This window comes from Peromyscus californicus, unplaced genomic scaffold, assembly GCF_007827085.1.
Source record: "Peromyscus californicus insignis strain IS unplaced genomic scaffold, ASM782708v3 Scaffold_11__1_contigs__length_118956290, whole genome shotgun sequence".
In the NCBI taxonomy this organism is placed as follows: Eukaryota; Metazoa; Chordata; class Mammalia; order Rodentia; family Cricetidae; genus Peromyscus; species Peromyscus californicus.
In genome coordinates, this window is record NW_026294402.1 from 73,326,273 (window position 1) to 73,349,294 (window position 23,022).

General features: G+C 44.0%; 1 protein-coding gene across 3 annotated transcripts; it reads left to right on the forward strand.

The window, feature by feature from the left end:
• Positions 1-58: 58 nt before the first annotated feature.
• Mto1 (mitochondrial tRNA translation optimization 1) lies at positions 59-22,202 on the forward strand. Of its 3 annotated transcripts, none has more exons than XM_052715046.1 (12): positions 59-358; positions 1,319-1,518; positions 1,591-1,708; positions 5,695-5,984; positions 9,334-9,446; positions 9,542-9,732; positions 10,049-10,179; positions 12,072-12,276; positions 12,769-12,940; positions 15,848-15,966; positions 19,215-19,407; positions 21,582-22,202. In XM_052715046.1, exons 1-12 carry the CDS (start codon positions 145-147, stop codon positions 21,610-21,612), a joined length of 1,977 nt encoding a protein of 658 aa, XP_052571006.1. In that variant the 5' UTR covers positions 59-144; the 3' UTR covers positions 21,613-22,202. The 3 variants fall into 3 exon arrangements, with proteins under 3 accessions (XP_052571006.1, XP_052570989.1, XP_052570998.1); XM_052715029.1 differs by having other exon boundaries at positions 19,215-19,375; XM_052715038.1 differs by having other exon boundaries at positions 5,698-5,984; positions 19,215-19,375.
• The last annotated feature ends 820 nt before the right edge of the window (positions 22,203-23,022 follow it).

Consider the following 23,022-nt stretch of genomic DNA (forward strand, 5'->3'; position numbering starts at 1 on the left):
GCGGCCTTAGCCGCTGGAGCTCCAAACCGCCAATCAGAGGCGACGCTGGACGCAGGCGTGCTGCGCTCTGACGCAGGGCAAGATGGCGGCGCCCGGACCGCTTCCCCGGGCTTAGCTGCTGCGGGTCGTCCGCCTTCCCTGGGCATGTTGCTTCTCCGAGACTGCGGCCGCTGGGCCGCGGCGTCCCTCGGCAGACGCTTGCCTTTGCCTCGCCTCCGCAGCGACAGCGCGGCGCCGTGCCGCGCGCGCTTCGATGTGGTAGTGATCGGAGGCGGCCACGCGGGGACCGAGGCGGCCGCCGCCGCTGCGCGCTGTGGCTCGCGGACTCTGCTCCTCACACACCGCGTGGACACGATCGGTGAGGAGCCCCCGCGGCCTCGGCCGGCCTGTGACGCAGGGGTGGCCCGCGGCGGGGACCCTGCACCGGACCGAGCGCGGGGCCGGGTTGGGGTGGACGAGAGCGGTGGGTGACCGGGGTGAGGGAGCGGAGGACTGTCAGGCACAGCGGGTCGTTGGATTAACCTTCCCGGTATTCTCGCCTCAAAGAAAGTGTGAATTAACGTTTTCACACCCGTTTGATTAAGCGACATAGTGCGTTCACCGAGAGCGTGTCAAGCCCTTGTGGAAAACGGTGCTTCTCGTTCCGTTCTATATTTCCATTGAGAGTTTTGTGCCCAAGGTTTGTTGATACCCGCGGTAGCGTACGCGCCACTTTATCTATTACTGGATGAACACTAGCTTGATCGCGTTTCTTGCCTCTTGCAAATAGTGTTTCGTTAGACATAGGAGTACACTTGTCACTTTAGCCAAAGATTTAATTTCTCTTGGATATATACACAGTCATGCAAAACCTTTATTCTGTCAACGCAGTAGGATATGTTTAAAAACATTTCAGAGGCTGTTAGTAAAATCTTAATTTGAAATGAAAGAGGGGTTGTTTGTTTGTTGCCACAGGGCAGAGCTTGCTGTGTAGACCAGTCTGGCTTCGAACTCACAGTGATCCATGTGTCTCAGCCTCCAGAGGGCTGAGATTTAAGGTGTACCTGGCCAAAATGATTGTTTTATGGAAATTTGGTGCAATATCAAGAGTTCCTTGGCTTCAAGGAAGAAAGATGACTTTGCCTTAGAAGGTTGAGTCCCTAAGGATGCAGAGGGCAGGAATGAATCACTCATACTCTGCTAATTCCTCCTCTCTTTGAAGTTAGAGGAGAAAGTTTTTTTCGTAAATGAGGGCTAATTACCTGTAGGAACAGCTCTTTATTAAATAATATGTACAAGGTACTCATTTATTTACCATGATCGTGTCCATTCTCTTTAGGTCAGATGTCCTGTAATCCTTCCTTTGGTGGCATCGGAAAGGGGCATTTGATGAGGGAAGTAGATGCCTTGGATGGCTTGTGTTCTCGAATCTGTGACCAGTCTGGTATACATTACAAAGTATTAAACCGGCGTAAGGGTCCCGCTGTGTGGGGGCTGAGAGCGCAAATTGATCGGAAACTTTATAAACAGAACATGCAGGTGAGCCGAGGTGGGGACAGGAAGGACTGGGCTTCTCCAGCTGCTGTTTCAACTGGCATTCTCCCTTGACAGAAGGAAATCCTGAATACGCCCCTGCTCACTGTTCAGGAGGGAGCTGTAGAAGATCTAGTTCTTACAGAACCGGAGCCTGGATACGCTGGGAAATGTCGGGTCAGGGGTGTTATTTTGGGTACGTACTGGCTAATAATGCTCATCCCAGCCCATTAGACCCTGTGAGACATTTGCTTTAGAGGAGAGTGTGGAGATGTTTTTCCTATGCCAGGAAATTCTTGTTCCCTCTGCCTGGATAAGGAAAAATATGTAAACAGTCTTGTGTCTCTTCATTTTGACCATCGTGAATCTCAGTCAAATTCTGGGTTCATCAGTACTGTTTTAGTGTAAGACTCCAGAGCCTGCATATCTGTATCTTTTATCCAGGCTCTTCTATCATAAATTTGTTTCTGTATTTGTTGTTTTATGTGTGAGGTGCTTGTGTGTGTCGGCAGAGGACGACTTTTGAGAGTTGGTTCCCTGCTCTCAACATGTAGGTACCAGGAATTAACTCAGGTCATCAGGTTTGGCAGCAAGTGTCTTTACCCACTGAGCCGTCTTAACCGTGTCCCCCTCTTTTTAATATATTTCCCCCCATATATCCTGGGCTGGCCTCACACTCACAGTATAGCAGAGAATGGCTTCCAACTTCAGATTCACGTGCCTCTACCTCTTAAGTGCTGGGATTATAGGCCTGTGCCATCAGGTCTAACGGATGTGGTGCTAGGGATTGAACCCAGGGTTTGCGTGTTAGGCGGACCCTCTACCAACTGAGCTGTGTTACCTGTCCCTCTGTTCCTCTTTGTTAGGGTTACTGTTGCTATGATGAAACCCCGTGACCAAAGGCAAGTTGGGGAGGAGAGGGTTTATTTGGTTTATGCTTCCATATTCATAGTCTATCGCTGAAGGAAATCAGGACAGGAACTCAAACAAGGTGGGAACCTGGAGGCAGGAGCTGATGCAGAGACCATGGAGGGGTGCTGATTACTGGCTTGTTCCCCACGGCTTGCTTAGCCTACTTTCGTATAGCACCCAGGGGTAGTACCATTCACAATGGGCTGGGCCCTCCCACATTAATTACTAATTAAGAAAATGTTCTACAGGCTTGCCTATAGCCCGATCTTGTGGAGGTGTTTTCCCAATTGGGGTTCCCTACTCTCAGATGACTCTAGCCAGTGTCAAATTGGCATAAAATTAGCCAGTACAGTTCCTCAACCTCAATCAGGTTCTCTATTTCTGAGCTTTTGCAAGGAGAAACTAATTCAATTTTCCTGTTTTCTCCTCTTCCCTATATCAATTACCATTCTTCCAGCTACTATCTAGCTTTCAGAAATACAATAAACTTTTTTTTTCCTTTTTAGTCCAGTGTAATCGAGGCTGGCCTCGAACTCACAAATCCACCTGCCTCTGCTTCTCAGGTGTTGGGATTAAAGGCATGTACCACCACACGTGGCCTGTTTTATCCTTTTTTTTTTTTCCTTTAAGTTTCAGAAGGATGAAAAAAATCGTGTCGTGTTTAGCCAAAAGTCTAAAATCAGCTAATTTTCTTTTTTCTTAATATTTCTTTTTATGTATATGAATGATTGCCTCCATGTATGTATGTGCACCACATGCCTGCCTGGTGTCTGCAGAAGCCAGAAGAGGGTGTTTGATCCCTTGGAATTTGAGTTATGGACAGTTGTGAACTGCCATGTAGGTCCTAGGAATTGAACCCAGTTCCTTTGCAAGAATAGCCATTGCTCTTAACTGCTGAGCCATCTTTCCAGTCCATAGTTTTCTAAACCGTCACTAACTGCACTGTGCCCATGTGATCTTAGGAACATGTGTTTACTGCTTTTGCGGGGAGGGGACTTAGTTTTTTGTTTGTTTTGTTTTGTTTTTGTTTTTTCGATACAGGGTTTCTCTATGTAGCCCTGGCTGTTCTGGAACTTGCTCTGTAGACCAGGCTGGCCTCAAACTTGCAGAGATCTGCTTGCCTCTGCCTTCTGAGTGCTAGGATTAAAGGTGTGCTCCACCACCGCCCAGTTGAATTTAGGAATGTGTGAATTAGTAGTGAAAAACATCATGTTTTCCCTACTACACTTATTACTCGTGTGCATGTGTGTGCTGTGCGATTGTGAGCAGGCAGTTCTCTCCTCCAACCATGTCGGTTCTGGGGATCAAGCTCAGGTCATCAGGCTCCATAGCAAGTGCCTTTTGTCTGCTGAGCCATCTTGCCAGCCTCCTGAGTTGCTTATTTTTGGAAACAAGTGCCTCTCACTGATCCTCGAGCTCACTGATTCAGCCAGCCTGGCTGAACTGTCCCCATTTTCTCATTGCTGGGGTCACAGATACCGACCACTGTGCCCTACACACTCAGCTTTCTTACTCATTTCAAATTCTTTGCCTGGTCTGGAGAGATGGCTCAGAGGTTAAGAGCACTGACTGCTGCTCTTCCAGAGGTCCTGAGTTCAATTCCCAGCAACCACATGGTGGGTCACAACCACCTGAAATGAGATCTGGTTCCCTCTTCTGGACTGCAGGCAGAACACTCTGTGCATAATAAATAAATAAATCTTTGAAAAAAATTCTTTGCCTTGAGTGGGAGGTGGAGAGATGTTTACCTAAAGGCAAAGCTTTCAGTTAAGTTGGATACTTTCTAGAGATGTAATGTCTCAGATGGTAACTATAGTTGATAATAAAATGTTGGACCCTGAGATTTTTCTAAGGGAACAGAACTTGAGTGTTTTGAGGTACACACACACACACACACACATACACACAGGGTAGCCATGAGGTATAGTAGGTATGTTAACTAGGATTATATGAGTTTATATAAGGTGGACCATTTTTATTTGTTTATAATTTTTTTTTTCTTTTTTTTTTTTTTTTGGTTTTTCGAGACAGGGTTTCTCTGTGTAGCTTTGCGCCTGTCCTGGAACTCACTTGGTAGCCCAGGCTGGCCTCAAACTCACAGAGATCCACCTGGCTCTGCCTCCCGAGTGCTGGGATTAAAGGCGTGCGCCACCACCGCCCGGCTATTTGTTTATAATTTAATAAACAATTTTTATTAAGAAAAATTGTATTTTGGCTGGGTGGTGGTGGCACACTCCTTTTGAGTTCGAGGACAACTTGGTCTATAGAGTGAGTTCCAGAACAGCCAGGGCAACACAGAGAAACCCTGTCAAAACCGCCCCCCCATAAAAGAAAAAAAGAATGTACTTTATTGCTGGGTGGTGGTACACATGCTTTTAATCATATCACTCAGGAGGCAGGGCAGGCAGATATCTGTGTGTTTGAGGCCAGCCTGGTCTACAAAGCAAGTTCCAGGACAGCCAGGACAGTTACACAGAGAAACCCTGTCTAGAGGGAAAAAAAAAAAACCTTTTAATTTATTAAATAAATAAATAAAATTTATGAAAAATAAATTTGTTCATACTTTAATAAAGTTTTTTGGTGGTGGTGGGGTTTTTTTTGTTTTGGTTTGGTTTGGTTTTTGGTGGGGGCAGGGCCTTGTAGACCAGGCTGGCCTCAAACTCACAGAGATCCACCAGCCTCTGCCTCCGGAGTGCTGAGATTAAAGGCATGCACTACCACATCCGGCTGCACTTTAATTAAATTTTTAAAAATAACTACAGGGGCCTAGCGTGGTGGTACATGCCTTTAATCCCAGCACTCGGGAGGCAGAGCCAGGCGGATCTCTCTGAGTTCAAGTCCAGCCTGGTCTACAGAGCGAGTTCCAGGACAGGCAACAAAACTACACAGAGAAACTCTGTCTCGAAAAAAACAAACAAAATAAAACAATAATAATAATAACTACAGGGGCTGGAGAGATGGCTCAGGGGTTAAGAGCACTGACTGGTCTTCTAGAGGGCCTGAGTTCAATTCCCAGCAACCACATGGTGGCTCACAGCCATCCATAATGAGATCTGACGCTCTCTTCTGACATGCAGGCATACATGCAGATAGAGCATTCATACCAAAAAAATAAAATAAAATGAATAAAAATAGCTACAAAAATTCTCACGTTTCTAGAGATAGGAAGTTTTTCTGTAATTCTGATATAAAATATTCACATTCTATTTTATTCTGTAGTAACAATCAGAAAATTAGTTACTCTTTTATGTTTTTTTTCTAATCATTTAGCAGATGGAAGCACAATTTATGCAGAGAGTGTAATTCTGACAACTGGGACATTTCTGAGAGGCATGATCGTAATTGGATTGGAGACACAGCCCGCAGGACGTTTGGGGGATCAACCCTCTATAGGGTTGGCTCAAACTCTGGAGAAGTTGGGGTTTGTGGTAGGAAGACTGAAGACTGGGACCCCACCCCGACTTGCCAAAGAGTCCATTAATTTCACCATTCTAAACAAGCACACACCAGATAATCCATCCATACCATTCAGCTTCCTCAGTGAAACAGTGTGGATCAAGGTAAGAGAGTTTATGAATGATGCTGGTTATTCACAGCAGGAGGTATCCTAACCATCTCTTTCTCTTCTTTGCTTTCTTTTTTAAATTTCGTTTTGTTTTTATTTATGTATATGTATCTGTGTGAGGTTGACTGTGGAGGCCAGAACAGAGTTCCTTAAAGCTGGAATTACAAGAGATTGTGAGCTTTCTATTTTGGGTGTTAGGAACTGAACTCTGGGCCTCTGGAAGAGCAAAAAGCATTCTTTCTTCTTTCTTTTTCTTTTCTTTTTTTTTTTTTTTGAGACAGGGTTTCTCTGTGTAGTTTTGGTACCTGACCTGGATCTTGCTCTGTAGCCCAGGCTGTCCTCGAACTCAGATCCACCTGGCTCTGCCTCCCGATTGCTGGGACTAAAGGCGGGCACCGCTGCCACCACCACCCAGCGCTAAAGCATTCTTAACTACTGAATCATCTCTCCAGCCCCTTCCTTTTTTTTCTTTCTCTCTTTTATGTGTTCGGGTGTTTGCCTTTGTGTATGTATGTTTGTGCATCATGTGAATGTCTGGTACCCAAGTAGGTTAGCAGAAAGTGTTGGATCCCATAGAACTATAGTTACAGAGAGTTTTGAACTGCTGCATGGGTTCTGGGTATCAAACCACATTCTTTGGAAAGCAACTGGTATTCTTAACTGCTGAACCATACCTCCAACCCTCCCTCTTTTTCTTTTCTTTTCTTTTTTTTGGGGGGGGAGACAGGGTTTCTTTGTGTAGCCTTGGCTGTCCTAAACTAGCTCTGTCGTCTAGGCTGACCTCAAACTCACAGGAATTGATTCTGTCCTTCTACAACATGGGTCCTACAGTCAGGTCATCAGCCTTGGCAGCAAGTGCCTTAACCTGCTGGGCCATTTAGATGACCCAACACTCTCTGCATTATGTTTTTGATTTTTTGGGGTTGTTTGGGGTTTGTTTGTTTGTTTGTTTTTTGGAGGGGGCTTGTATTGAGTATTGAACCTAGAGCTTTGCACATACTAGATGAGTACTCTGTCACTGAGGTACATTCCCTGTCCCCACCTGTCCTCCAAGTGGAAAAAGTAAATATTGTGTATGTTTAGAATTAAGGATTAAGGGCTGGAGAGATGTTTCAGGGGTCAGGAGTACTGGCTGCTCTTCCAGTGGACCCGATTCAATTCCCAGCACCCACATGACGGCTCACAGCCTGTAAGTTTGTAAGCTCTAACTCCAGTGCCACTCCATGGACACTGCATGCATGCTATGCACAGACAGAACATTCATACATAAAATAAAAAGAAATCCCCCTGGGTGGTGGGGGCCCACAACTTAAATTCCAGTATTCGGGAAGCAGAAGCAGGTAGATCTCTGTGAATCTGGTCAGCAAATAGAGTTCCAGGACAGCCAGAGCTGTTACTTAGAGAAGCCCTGTCTTGAAAAACCAAAAGTAAATAAATCTCAAAAAAAAAAAAAAATTGCATTGGGTATTAGTAATTGAGGTCCCAGTTTCTTATAAATTTCCTGATGTGAATAGCTCTAAATATTCTATTACTATTTTTATCTTTGTGTGTGTCTGTTTGTGTCTCAAGCTATGGCATGTAGTAGAGATAGAGAACAACTTGTTCATTCTCCTCCCACGTGGTCACTGGGGTTGAAGTCAGGTATCAGGTTATAGTGTCTTTCCTGCTGAGTCATCTCGCTGGCCCACTTGGATGTTTTTGCTTAGTAAGATGCAGCTTAGGACGCCATTTCCTTGACATGTTACTTTTAACATTTTGGAGACAGGGTCTTGCTGTGCATCCCCGACTGCGCTCCCACCCACAGTCTTCCTGCCTGTTTCCCAAGTGCTTTAACTTGTATTGTAAGTTGTTAGTTTGGGTGGTTGGGATGTAGTTTAGTGGGAGAGTGCCTGCCTAGCCCTGGTGCATTCCCCAGCATGACTAAACTTGTCATGGTGGTGTAGATCTGTAATCCTAGCCCTTGATAGGTGGAGACCAGAGGACCAGTTACATAGTGAGTGTGAGGCCAGCCTGGGCTACATGAGAGCCTGTATTTTTTCAGGTTTAAAGCAGACACGCACTTGTAATCCTAGCACTCAGGAAGATTGGTGAGTTTGAAGGCTGCCTGCACTACTTTGTGAGACCTTGTCTCAAAAATGTTATTTCACAAATCTGGGAACTAGTGTAATGAATTAAATTTAGATACTATTGTGTCATTCTTTTTTTTTTTTTTTTTTCATTTAAGTTTTATTCGTGTATATGCATGGGAGCACAAGTACCTATGCATATGAGAAGCATCAGATACTTCTAGAACTGGAGCTACAGGTGGTTGTAAGCCTCCTGATAGCTCTGTGACAACTGAGCCCTCTGCAAAAGCAATAGTACATGCTTTTTACTGCTGGGCCGTCTCTCTGTCCTCTCTCCACCAGCCTCTTTTCAGTCAGAATCTCAATTGTGTAGCTGAACCAAGGCTTGCTGGAACTTGGGGTGTGTGAGTCACTACTCCTGGCTTCTTTCATTCCTCCTCCTCTTTTTCCTAGTTTTAGTTTAGTTTTGTTTTAGATAGGTTATCACTGTGTAGCCCTGGCTGGCTTCTAACTGTAGACCAGGGTAGCCTTGAGCTCTCGAAGACCTACCTGTGTCTACTCCAGTACTGGATTAGAGACATGTGCCACTACACCTGGCTGTTTTACACCCTAAAAAACATTTATTTGTTTGTTTGGGTGGGTGGGTGGGTGCCCTGTGCTATGACACCCATATGGAGGTCAGAGGACAACTTGAGAGAGTGAGTTCTCTCCTATCATGTAGGTTCCAGGGATCAAACCCAGGTGATTAGGTTTGGTGGCAAGTGCCCTTATCCCCTGAGCCATTGATTGACTGACTGATTGATGCAGGGTCTCACTCTGTAGCCCTGACTTAGAACTTACTATGTAGACCAGGCTGACCTTGAACTCACAGAGACCCACCTGTCTCCCAAGTGCTGGGATTAAAGGTGGGTGCCATCATGCCTGGCATCCACTGAGTCATCTTGCTGGCTCAGTTTCTTTCCTTCTTGGTAAGTTTTAAGACATTTATAGATAACATTTTCATGTCTTTAACAAAGAAAAGCTCACCTCACACCATTATCACAACGAAACTTTGTTTAGCATTGGGGTTTTCGTGAGATAGGGTCTTGCTATGTAACTTTAGCAAATCTTCCTGCCTCACCTTCCCAAGTGCTGGGATTACAGTTGTGAAGCACTATGCCCTACTAAAACATTCCTTTTTTTTTTTTTGCTGGGGGTGGGGTGGGTGGGGGTGCTACTAGAGGCCCTGTCTCAGACAAGCAGGTGAAATCTGTGTTGTATGTGATTACTGTTTTCTAGCCAGAAGATCAGCTGCCATGTTTCTTGACTCACACCAACCCCAGAGTGGATGAGATTGTCCTTGGGAACCTTCACCTGAATAACCATGTTAAGGAAACTACAAGAGGACCCCGGTAAGGACTAGAAGTGAGTGCTTAATCACTTTAAGGAATGAGGTAAACTTTTTTTTGTCATCAAATTTACTTTAAATTTCAATGTCTTATTCTAGATACTGTCCCTCTATTGAATCAAAGGTTTTACGTTTTCCAAACCGTGTACATCAGGTTTGGTTGGAACCGGAAGGAATGGATTCCGACCTTATCTACCCCCAAGGGTTATCTGTTACCCTACCCGCTGAGTTACAAGAGAAAATGATAACATGCATCAGAGGCTTGGAGAAAGCCAAAATGGTTCATCCAGGTAAAGAGGGTCACAGGCATGCTTCAGCAAGCAGTGAGGTGGTCTGTCTGCTTCTGTTGTTGCTTAGTGCTCCATAAAATAGGCCAAAGCTGGACATGTGACACACCTCTGTAATCCCAGCACTTGGGAAGCTAAAACAGGAAGCTTTCTTCAAGTCTGAGGCAGAATGTGGCTACATAACAAGACCCTGTCACAATCTGTATTAGTGGATGAAGCCCAGCATCTCTACATTCATGAAGTCTGGTACACTGTGTGTTTCCTCTTTGAGGCGGGGGCAGCTGCTCTGACTTACCGTGTGAACTTGTTGTTGGTCCAGGCTATGGTGTTCAGTATGACTATCTGGATCCCCGGCAGATCAGCCCGTCCCTCGAGACGCATTCAGTTCAGCGGTTGTTCTTTGCTGGACAGATCAACGGAACCACTGGCTACGAGGAAGCTGCAGCTCAGGTGAGATTGGTTTTGTTTTGCTTAAAACAATGTCTCTCTAGGTACTGTTAGCTGTCCTTGAACTCACCAGGTAGAGTAGGCTGGCTTCTAACTAACAGAAATCCACCTGCCTCTGCCTCCCAAGTGTGGGATTAAAGGCATGCGCCACCATGCCCAGCTCCAGGAAAGAATTTATTCAGATGGTACTATAAACCAAAAGAGACCATTTCATTAGTGTTCTTTTTTCAGTATCTGTTGTTGATTATACAGATCTTGGATGCAACACTAGTTCAGGCTAAGTGGATATAGCTGTTGTATATAGTACACTTGTTCTGTTTTAAAATAGGGTCTTGCAAGGCTAGCCTTGAAAATCCGATTCTACCCTCACCTTCCAGGTGCTGAGATTACAAGTCTGCTTTGCCTCCCTAGTGTTAAGATTACAGACATGTACCATGTCCAGCTTGTGGGGGATGATTTTAAAAGCACTTACAGCTAGTTTCTGAGTCCCTAGATCTGCTAGGATACTGAGAAAAAAAATTATGGAATTGCTTCTGAAGTATAAAAACAAGCATTTTAATTCTTTTAAGATTCTGAAAATTATTATGTTGTTGTTATTACTATTTTGGCGTTCTGTGTTATGTGTGTGCACATTATGCATGTTGAGGCCAAAGATCAGCATTAGATATCTTTCTCAATTGTTCTTCACCTGATTTTATTTTTAGTTTCATTTTATATGTATGAGTATTGCGTCTGCATGTATGTCTATATACCACCTGTGTTCCTGATGCCTGTGGAGGCCGGAAGAGGGCATTAGATCTCCTGAAACTAGAGATACAAATGGTTGTGAGCCACTCTGTAGGTGCTGGGAGATCAAATCCAGGGCCTCTGGAAGAACAGCCTTAACTGCTGAGCCATTTCCCCAGCTCTTTTTTTTTGAATGTATAGAAAGGAGTATGTGCACATGAATGCAGGTACCAGAGGATGCCAAGAGAGGAGTTCTCTGGAGCTGAAGTTATCAGTGGTTGTGAGCTGCCCCTCCACCTTGTCATTTGAGACGGAAGCTCTCGCCGCACTCACGTTAGGCTAAACTGACTAAGCGGTGAGTTGCAGTGACCCGACTGTCTCTGCCTTCTCAGTGCTGAGATTACAGGCCTGTAGCACTGTGCTCCGCTTTTTCATGAAACTGTTAGGGATCAAATTGAAGTCCTTAAGTCTTAGAGGGAGACATTTTATGAAATCTTTCCCATAATATTCTTTATCACTGTCTTGGTCACTGTTCTATTGCTGTGAAGAGACACCATGACACAGCAACTCTTACAAAAGAAGTCATTTAATCTGGGCTGCTTTACAGTTTTCAAAGGCTTAGTCCATTCTCATCTTGGCTGGGCCTGGGGTGGGCATGGTAGCAAGCAGGCAGACACAGTGCTGGAGAAGTAGCCGAGAGGTCTATATCAGGATCTGCAGACAGTAGGAAAAGAGAGATAATGGGCCTGACTTGGGCTTTTCAAACCTCAAAGCCCACCCCCACATCTACTCCAATAAGGCCACATCTTCTAATCCTTCTCAAATAGTGCCACTCCCTGATAACTAAGGATTCAGACTCTGGGGACTCTTATTCAAACCATCACACATTTATGTTCCTTATGAGCCTGCTTTCTTCCTACCCTGTGTATTTGTGTTTTGGTTCTTTGAGACAGGGTTTCTCTGTGTAGCCCTGGCTGTCCTGGAACTCATTCTGTATGTAGACCAGGCTGGCCTCAAACTCACAGAAATCTCTGCCTCCCAAGTGCTGAGATTAAAGGGGTGTGCCACCACACTACCCTGTGTGTGTTTTTTTTCCAGGTAGTATGCTAAATAGAATAGCTATTTGTTCAGTTCATAATGGCCTCTTAAACATTCCAGTCCTCTTATAGGGTGTGATAGCTGGAATCAACGCCAGTCTTCGGGTCAGTCAAAAACCACCCTTTGTTGTAAGTCGCACAGAAGGCTACATAGGAGTCTTGATTGATGACCTCACCACACTGGGCACCAGCGAACCATACCGCATGTTTACTAGCAGGGTAGAGTTCCGCTTGTCACTGCGCCCGGATAATGCTGACATCCGCCTCACATTCCGAGGTAATTTTTTTTTTCCCCAAGACAGGGTTTCTCTGTGTAGTTTTGGTGCCTGTCCTGGATCTCGTTCTGTAGACCAGGCTGGCCTCGAACTCACAGAGATCCACCTGGCTCTGCCTCCCAAGTGCTAGAATTAAAGGCGTGCGCCACCACTGCCTGGCTCCCTCCCGAGGTAATTTTTAACAAAATCCTCTGAGGTATTGCACTGCTTTTTGGGTTATTGGTTTATGTAGTTGTAGGATCTCTTATAGTGTAGTTAAGGTGACTTTGGATTCCTGTTCTTGACTCCACCTCTCAAGTAGCGGGTGGCTACTACAGCCTGCCTTGGGAAGGGGAAGTTGGGGTGAAGGGCTGTTGAGACAAGGTCTCCATGTATAGCCTGGTCAGCCTTGAATGACTGTAGTCCTGCCTCTAAGTGCTGTGTTACAGGGCTGTGCTGCCACACACACCCTGCACTCTACTGTCCTTTAAAACTTCTCCCTCTTCCTTTCCTAGCTCATAAGGATGCCGGCTGTGTGTCCCCACAGCGATATGAAAGAGCGTCATGGATGAAGTCTTCCTTAGACGAAGGCATGTCTGTATTGAAATCCATTGAGTTTTCAAGCTCCAAGTGGAAAAAGTTAATTCCACAAGCTCCTATAAGTATTCATAGAAGCCTTCCTGTCAGGTATGATTGTCAATATAGACTTTTCTTAGTTTTTACAGAAAAATGAGATTTCAGAGAGACATCATATACAGGCCCCCTACCTACACATTTTAGATGAATACAGCTTTCTCTTAGCTTTTCAGCAGCCTTTAGTATAATTCATTGACCTATTCAATATACATAAATATGTGAGCCATGTATGACATTAATTGCGGCAGTTAGAGGGTGAAGGCAGGGATCAGGAGCTTCAGATCAATCTGAACTGGGCTCTGTAAGACCCTATCTTGAAAAATAAAATTTTAAAAGAAAAGTAAAACGTATATGGCTGGGCATGTAGCTTGGTGGTAGTAGAATGCATGCTTAGCATGAGTGAGGCCTTGGATTCAGTCTCCAGAGTCTCTACCTCCCAAGTGCTGGGGGGGTAAAAGCATGTACCACCATACCTAGTGAAAATTTTTCTTAATGAAATATATTTATGTGTGATTATATTTTTTATGTGTTTAGGTGTTTTGCCTACATGTATGTATGTATGTGCACCATATGCATGTCTCATGCCCAGGGAACCAGAAGAGAGAGTGTCAAGGTCCCATGGAGCTAGAGTTACAGATGGTTATGGGCTGCCCTGTGAGTCCTGGGTATCAAACCCAGGTCCTCTGGAATAGCAGTCAGTGTTCTTAACCCCTGAGCCATCTATTCAATTCTTAATATTTTGTATATGTGTAATTTCTTTGTGGTTCCCATTAAGATCTTTTGGTTTTCCTCAGTTTTAGAGGCTCCAAACCAAAAAATAGAAGGACCCATTTTCTTTACTAGGCTCAAACCAATTAGATTGATACCATCTAATACATGGACTATATAAAGGAAAATCATTTAATTTAAAAAAAAAAAAATTACCCAAGCCTGGTGGTCTTTAATTCCAGCACTAGGGAGGCAGAGGCAGGTGGATCTCTGAGTTCAAGGCCCTCCTGATCTACAGAGTAAGATCCAGACAGCCAGAACTACACAGAGAAACCCTTTCTCAAAAAAACAAAACAAAACAAAAAAGCATAATATTATAATTTTTTCATAGTATTATATACTCTAAATTCTTACTTGTATTTATTATAAATTTTTTGAAGGCCCATGCCACGTTTGAGATTTCCTTTCCCTCAGTTTGGTTATATGGCCTAAATGTCTAAAGGACATTCATAGAGAGCATTTTTGCTCCAGGAACAATCGGAGTCTTGTGTGTCTGTGTTGTGTAGTCCAAGCCAGCCTTAAACTTGCTCAATCATCAATAGGATGAGCTTGTACCCCTGATCATCCTGCCCCACCCTCAAAGTGCTCGGACAAAAAGAAGTTCTGAGGACCTTGAATATTATAAAATGTGTGTATTTCACCATGGTTTTTTTTCCGTTTGAAAAAAATGTGATTGCCGGGCGGTGGTGGCGCACGCCTTTAATCCCAGCACTCGGGAGGCAGAGCCAGGCGGATCTCTGTGAGTTCGAGGCCAGCCTGGTCTCCAAAGTGAGTTCCAGGAAAGGCACAAAGCTACACAGAGAAACCCTGTCTCGAAAAACCAAAAAAAAAAAAAAAAAAAAAAAAAAAGAAAAAAATGTGATTTAGATAGGAGAGGGAGCCAGCATCAATAATCCTCTGTACTTTAGAGGTACGTTGTGCATACCATGATGGCATTGATACTCTCCCTCTGTTACACTGTCTGTCTGTGGTGGCTCCTATAAGGGCACTAATCCTTATGGCTGGCCTCACCTCTTTAGTTATTAGGCCCCAACATACAAATTTGGGGACATCACATTATCACTGCTGCAATCAATATATTTACTAGCTCTATTAATCAGTTTTATGGTATAATAAATACCTGAGGCTGCACATTTTATTTTTTAGAAGGGTTTATCTGGCTGCCAGTTTGGAAGCTGAGACTTCAAGGCTGGCGGCTTCCTCCCTTTGACTCTACTGAGGGTTATAACCGATTGGATTGCTTCGTTTAAGAGCATGTGCTGCTCTTCCGAGACCACATAGAGAGATAGATGGGAAGCCAGAAATCTCGGCGTCAGGCTTGCTCTTCTGACAAGAAGTCACTAGTGTGAGCACTAACTTCATGACAGAGTGTTGACCTCTTCTGAAGAGCAGAGACCTAGTTACTACTGGTCACAGTCCTTCTTCTTAAAGGGTGTTCCTCAACAGTGTGACATAGAGACTGCACTTCCAGAGCATGAGCCTTTGAGGGACACAAACCAAATCTGAACCCTAGCATGCAGAAGGATGGCTCACTCAAAGTACACTAAACAAGACTTAGTTGTGAAGCACATTCCCTGTCCTCTGGACATGACAAAGCCCTTGTTAGCAGAGGATATTCTTTGTCAACAAAAAAGAGGACAACAGCCTAAAAACCTTAACAACAGTATAAGTCTGATGATAGGAAGTCAGGAAAGCAATACTTTTGGATGGGGGTTTTAAGCTGGGGTTTCATGTAACCCAGGCTGTCTTCAAGCTTGCTGTGTAACAAAGGCTGGCCTGGCACACCCAGTGCTCCTACCTCTGCCTCTCAAGTACTTGGATTATAGGCATGCATTACCAGGCCCAGAGAGAATTATTTATTTATTTATTTTTTGATGGCCTACTTTGCAGATGCTACACTTTTTACTTATTTTATCTTACTTTATTTTGCAACAGAGTCTCTTTATTCCTGGCTGGTTATGTAGACCACCAGGCTGGCCTCAAACTCAGAGATCCTTTCGCCTCTGCCTCCTGAGTGTTGGGATTAAAAGTGTGCACTACCACTGGCCCAATGCAACTAACTGTACGTGAGGGAAAATTAAGAGTCTCTTTTAATTACTCTAATACTTAGTATTATTGCAAGAGATTTTGTTCCTAGTTTGCCTTACAGAATATGGATCCTTGTGTTGATAAAACTTTTTACATTGGCAGTGCTCTAGATGTTCTTAAGTATGAAGAAGTTGACATGGAGTTACTAGCCAATGCTGTTCCTGAACCCTTGAAGAAGTATACTACTTCTAGAGATCTGGCTAGAAGACTGAAAATAGAAGGTAAAAGAGAGTTGTTTCCCTTAGATGCCTGTGTTCTCTTTTCTGTATGTGCAAACGATGATGAGCAGTAGACCTACCGAGAGCACTGTTTGCTGAGCATAGTGGCGCATGCCTGAGGATAACATTGGCTTTGAGTTTTTATAGGTTTGTCCTCCAGTAGAAACCAAGCCGTTGGAAAGGGCACAGAACGGGATGCTTATGGGAACAGTAGGAAAAATTGGATGATGGTCTGCTGTTTATGCAGGAGAAGACCTTAAACTCCTTGGGGACCAGCCAGGGTGTTAAGAATGGTGCATTCCGCCGGGCGGTGGTGGCGCACGCCTTTAATCCCAGCACTCGGGAGGCAGAGGCAGGCGGATCTCTGTGAGTTCGAGGCCAGCCTGGGCTACCAAGTGAGTCCCAGGAAAGGCGCAAAGCTACACAGAGAAACCCTGTCTCGAAAAACCAAAAAAAAGAATGGTGCATTCCGTCCAGGGTTGGTGTTCTCTTTCAATTCCACAGAGACTGTCAGCTTACTGTGCTTGGGCTGTGTGTGTAGAATGACCCATGTGTTGCCTGTCATTCCAGTATGTCATTTTTTTAAAGATTTATGTATTTATTATATATATAGTGTTCTGCCTGCATGTATGCCTATATGCCAGAAGAGGGCACTTAACCTCTGAGCCACCTCTCCAGCCTCACCATTATGTAATTTTATAAAAGGCTAGTAATGAAAGCAAACCTACCAGAAATTCTAGAAACATTTTTCCAAATGACCCACTATTAAAACATTAAATTTGATTTAAAAATAACCTAGATGGGCCTGGAAAGATGGCTCAGTGGTGAAGAGCACATGCGCTCTTCCAGAGGACCAGAGTTCAGTTCCCAGGACCCACATCAGGTGGCTCACAACCACCTATAACTTTAGCTCTAGGGGATCCACAGGCACCTGCACTCATGCATACACACCACAGACACACACATGATTACAAAATAACTTGTAGGGTGGCGGTGGCCCACGCCTTTAATCCCAGCACTTGGGAGGCAGAGCCAGGTGGATCTCTGTGAGTTCGAGGCCAGCCTGGGCTACAGAGTGAGATCCAGGACAGGCACCAAAAACTACACTGAAAACAAAAACTACTGTGTCTTGAAAAACCAAAATAAATAAATAAATAAATAAATAAATAAATAACTTTTAATATCTAAAAAAACAAAACTCAAGCCAGTCAGTACTAGTGACAACATACAGGAAGAATAGACTTTATTTCACCATTATGATTTCTCTACTAAAGAGTTTCTTTAGATATTTAGGGTGTGGGGCTGGAAACAGCTGCTTAGATTACATATCTTAAACTTGGTGTACAGCTTTACTTTGTTCAGTAAATATTAGGTTTCAATTAGCATAGTCCAGAAGCATTTATCATTAACTTGTTTACAGAAAATAATTCAACCATGGCATAGCTGCCCCTTGCTCTGTGAGGACTAGTGCTTATAAAAATTCCAGCACCCCCTTGAGGTTTAAGAGAGACCACTTTGGGTTAAAGTACAACATAGATGGGAAATTTTCACGCTGTTCCTGGTTTTGTGCAGTGGTGGGATGTGATGGCTAATGTCGACTGTGAACTTGACAGGATTTAGAGTCGCCCTGGGACACAAGCATACCACACAAGCCCTCTGCCAGCTGAGCTCCATGCCAACCCCTAGACAAGATTCTTGAGGGCAGAAGTCAGTGTCACATTGTATTATCTTTCTTGTTATGCAGTTTATATTTGAGAGATTAAGTAAATGTGCCCTGGCCATCTGCAAGATCTCAGCTATCCCATGTATTGACATAGTTAATATATAACTCTTGTTGCTGTGACAGATTACCTGGCAAGATACCACTCAAGGGGCTGGAGAGATGGCTCAGCGGTTAAGAGTACGGGCTGCTCTTCCAGAGGACCCAGGTTCAATTCCCAGCACCCACATGGCAGCTCACAACTGTCTATAACTCCAGTTCCAGGGCTTCTGACACCCTCATACAGACATACATACAGACAAAACACCAGATAATATAAAATAGAAATAAATTATTTTTTTAAAAAGCCACTCAAGGAAGGGTTTATACATGCCAAAGCCAGAGAACCACCTGCAGTGTTATTCATCCAGATGAATGAATTCTGGCTCATGACTTGAGGAAACAAAGTTCATCCTGGAGGGAAGGAAAGGCATGGTAATGAGAGCAGCTAATCTGTGTGGTTTCCTGGAAATAAGGCAGTCACATTCATCCACATTCAGGAAACAGAGATGCCAGCACTCAACTCCCTCCATTGTGACAGACATACTGAGTAGTTTCTGCAGGGATTTTAAATCTTGTCAAATCAATGATCAGTATTAACCATCACATTCCATTATACCTTGAGGGCTATTTGTGAATCATAAAATTGTGCCAGGTGTAGTGAAGCATTCCTGTGTAATCCCAGCACTTGGGAGCTGAGGCAGGAGTTGTAAAAGGTCTTCCTGGCCAACTTCGTGAGACAATGTCTAAAAAGTATAAAAAGGGCTAGGAACATACACAGTAGTAATGGCAGAGTATGTGTTTTCTTAAGTTTTGACTTAATTTTTCTAAGAATAGGATGCATGACAAAATAATTGCCAAGCTCTCTTCATAACATTACTTCTCAATAACAACCTTAACTAAATTACATAAGTTATGTTTGCCAACCAAGCAACACCACTTCTAAAAATTATTGCTTTGGGGCTGGGTAGTAGAGCTACTTGTCTGATGTGTATAGGCCATGGGATTAATTCCTGGGACCACACACATATGCACACACTCAGCTTCACGTGGAAAAACTTAGAGAACCATTTTCTAGGAGAAACAGCCGTCTTTAGGACTTAACATTTGCACTGACTGGAAAGTCAGATTCAGCAGGGCGTGGAGGCAGACCCCTGTAGTACTACCGCTTTGGCAATGGAGTCCAGATGACAATCAGGAGTTTCAAGTCATCCTTAGTTATATGTAGTTCATCTGCATAATAATCTTCAGTTTCTTCACGTCAAAAAGGAACACCAACTAGGAATTCAAGGTCATCCTCACTACACTGCAAGGTTGAGGCTAGCCTAGGCTGCATAAGATTCTGTCTCAAAAATAAAGATTATCTACCCTACCTGTCTCAAAGTATCAAGTATTGAATGAGATGATGCATGCAGAAGCCATTTGTAAAGAGTTATATAAATATAGTTTGTTAGTGTAATATATGTATCATAATTCTAATTTTTTTTTCCAGCTACTTATGAGTCAGTCTTGCTGTATCAACTACAAGAAATAAAGGAGGTTCAGCGAGATGAAGCTTTCCAACTGCCACAAGACCTAGATTATCTAACAATCAGGGATGTGTCATTGTCCCAAGAAGTTCGAGAGAAGCTACACTTGAGTCGCCCACAGACAGTAAGCAAGCCAGCAATGGGAAGAAGCAAGTTGTAAGCAAAGCCCAAAGGGGCTAGTGCTTTCGTTTTTAATCCTGGACTTAGAATGGTCACATGAGTGATCTTGAGAAACTTAAACTTGAGGCTGGAGTTCTTGCTGCTCTTGTAAAGGACCCTGGTTTGGTTCCCATGTTGGCTCACAACAGACTCCAGTTCCAGGGAATTTGATGCCCCCGTCTGACCTCTGAGGGCACTGCGTGTACATGGTGTGCTTACATACATTCAAAAACATTCATGACATTAATCTAAAAAGAACATTGTTCTTGAAAAAAATTGTTTTTTTTTTTTTTTTAAGACTTGGTTTGATTGCATTTATACTCTTATCCTGACCATGTGCTAAAGCATCAGTGCACACCTCTTATTGTGGGGGGACCACTGAGGCAAACAGTTTAATGTAAGCATAAAATTTTATTTCTTACCAAAAACAAAAACAGAAAACAAAACTGATTTTTCTCTTTCCCAGTAATTATGAAAAGCCAATAAGTCTGAGCTAGAGGTGGAACTTTGTGCTCCCCTCCCCCTCCTCCTTCCCCCCTCCATCGTGAGATTTTGCCTGGCTTGAATTTAGACAGGTCTTGTCTGTTGTGTTCTGAAAACACCGCTTCCTTTAAGTCATCCAGTCTTAGCATCTTTCCATCCCTCTTCCTCAAAGGTCCCTGAGCTTTGAAGGGAGGAGTGTTGATGATACAGATGACTCGTTTAGGGCTGAGCACTCATACCTCATTTTCTGCATGTTGACCAGTTGTGAGTCTCTGTGTTAATTGCCATCCATACCACATACTTTCTTTCTTAAAAAAAAGAGCAGGAGCGGTGGTGGCGCACGCCTTTAATCCCAGCACTCGGGAGGCAGAGGCAGGTGCATCTCTGCGAGTTTGAGGCCAGCCTGGTCTACAGAGTGAATTCCAGGAAAGGCGCAAAGCTACAAAGAGAAACCTGTCTCGAAAAACCCAAAAAAAGGGGGAAAGGTCTGTTGTTTTATGAGTGTTTTCCTTGCATGTGCTTATGTATACCACATGCATGCCAGGTGCCTCTGGAGGTCAGAAGAGGTTATCAGATTCGGATCCCCTGGAACTGGAGTTATGGGTGGTTGTGAGCAGTTACCTTGTGGGTGCTGGGAGTTAAACTCTGATCCTCTACAAGAGCAACAAGTGCTCTTAATCAGTGAGCCATCTCTTCAGGCCTCCCACAGATCTTCTTAATGGAAAGAAAAAGATATTATAACATGTTATGGGACTGGGGAGAAAGATGATTAGAGAGTCTTCATAGCCTAGGCTGGCCTTGAACTTGAGATCTTTCTGTCTTGGTCTTCCTAGAATTAGAATTACTGGTGTGTGCCAAGACCTGGAAGTGTTTTTGTTTGTTGAAACACGGTCTCCCTGTGTGGCCAAGCTGCTTCAGACTTGCAGTCCTTCTGGCTTGATGCCCCCCCCCCCCCCCCCCCAAGTGCCGTGATTACATTCATGTCCCGCTTACTTTCGATCTTGCACACACTGTTTTAACTTCTCAGCTGAAGACATAATGTCATATTTCCATTATCTGCTTACAAACTTACTTTTAATGACATTTAAATTGTTTATGGTATGAATATTTTGCCTGTATGTATGTGCACCATGTGCATACCCAATGGGAGACAGATGTAGAGGACATTGGATCCCCTGGAACTGGTGTTACAGATGGTTATGAGCTGCCACGTGGATGTTGGGAACTGAACGTGAGTCCTCTACAAGAGAAGCAAGTGCTCTTAAGTGCAGAGCCATCTCTCCAGCCCTCAGATGTTTTGAGGGGAGGGAGGAAGAGGGATTTTTTTCAAGACAGGGTTTTTCTGTGTAGTCCTGACTCTGTAGACCAGGCTAGCCTGGAACTCAGAGATCCACCTGCCTCTGCTTCCCGAGTGCTAGGACTAAAGGCATATGCCACCATCACCCAACTCACAGATAATTTTTTAATAGCTGGGTGTGATGGCACCTGCCTATAGTCCTAGCTATCAGCTTGGGAAACTGAAGTGAAGGAGGATCTCTTTCACCCCAAAATTCCAACCCAATCTGGTCTGTGTGGCCACACCCCGACTCAGAATCTAAATACTTTATAATCTGTACTATAGAGATTGTGAGGAGAGCAGATTGGATGGGATGTAGCTCACTTTGGTTCTTTTGTCATTTAACTCCTAGATTGGGGCTGCTAGTCGTATCCCTGGAGTGACACCAGCTGCCATTGTCAATCTGCTCAGATTTGTGAAGACCACTCAGCAAAAACAGGCAGCAGTAACGGAGCACCAAACCAGTTAGTGCTTATGTGGGATACAAAGAAACTTCGAGAACTGTAACTTCCATTTCATAGAGGACTTTAGAAGAAGCTTAGAGAGCATAAAAGGAGATAAAAATAACACCTGTGAGCATTGTTAGATTATTTTAGATTTGTCCCTGCAAGACAAAGGTTACAGTTGTGCTTTTTTATGTATCTAGTCAAAATTGTTAAAAAACAATGTATAGTTCTCTTTGAGGCTTTATACAGTAAGCTTATTTCTACAGGACATATAGCATTCATCAGGTTAATAATTAAGTCAAAACTAAGCCTGAAACTGAGGGGTGATACAGATTTTAAGTAATCCATCTCTTAAAAGACTGAAGCAAGGGGGCTGGAGAGATGGCTCAGAGATTAAGAGCACCGACTGCTCTTCCAGAGGTCCTGAGTTCAATTCCCATCACCCACATGGTGGCTCACAACCATCTGTAATGAGATCTGGCGCCCTCTTCTGTGTATATAATAAATAAATAAATCTTTAACCACTTTTTTTTTAGTTAAAATGTTAAGAGTCTAAGTCACTAAGTCATGAGTGAAAATAAAACTGCCTTTTTTTTTTTGGTTTTTCGAGACAGGGTTTCTCTGTGTAGCTTTGCGCCTTTCCTGGATCTTGCGCTGTAGACCAGGCTGGCCTCGAACTCACAGAGATCCGCCTGGCTCTGCCTCCCGAGTGCTGGGATTAAAGGCGTGCGCCACCACCGCCCGGCAAAACTGCCTTTTTAAAAAAAAAAAAAAAAAAAAGACTGAAGCAAGGCTGGGTAGTGATGATGCACACCTTTAATCCCAGCACCTGGGAGGCAGAGGCAGGTGGATCTCTTGAATTTGAGGCCAGCCTGGTCTGATCAAGTTCCAGGCAGCTAGGGCTTCACAGAGACCCCCAGTCTTGAAAAACCAAAAAAAGAAAAAGAGGCTGAAGCAGGAGGATCAGGAGCTCAAGATTAAATTGGCTACACAATGAGACCTGGTCTCAAGGAAACAAAGACAGCCACTTGCAAAGCCTGTGCTCCTTGGCCTGCCCTCTTCCCCGACACTGGACTGTCTCACTTGTTCTCTGAAGCTCTACCATTCCTGCCTGCTTGCTTTTAACCAAATGGTATTTCTTTCTCTCTTCTCCAGCTCCCTCTTGCTGGCAGCTGCAGACATTTACAACTTGCTTGTCCTGTTTTTCTCTCAAACTCTGGTAAAATTGTCCTTGGGCTTTAGAAACAAAGTATTCAGGGGCAGGAGAGATGGCCCAGAGGTTTGCTCCTCTTGTAGTAGAGGACCTGAGTTTGACTCCCTATACCCACATCAGCCTGATGCTTGTAA

Bases quoted from the DNA above. Each gene is read 5' to 3' on its own strand.
- Mto1 (XM_052715029.1), top strand. From the start codon at position 145: ATGTTGCTTCTCCGAGACTGCGGCCGCTGGGCCGCGGCGTCCCTCGGC. The intron at 9,447-9,541 runs GTAAGGACTAGA...GTCTTATTCTAG, and splicing joins GAAACTACAAGAGGACCCCG to ATACTGTCCCTCTATTGAAT. The intron at 19,376-21,581 runs GTAAGCAAGCCA...TTTAACTCCTAG, and splicing joins ACTTGAGTCGCCCACAGACA to ATTGGGGCTGCTAGTCGTAT.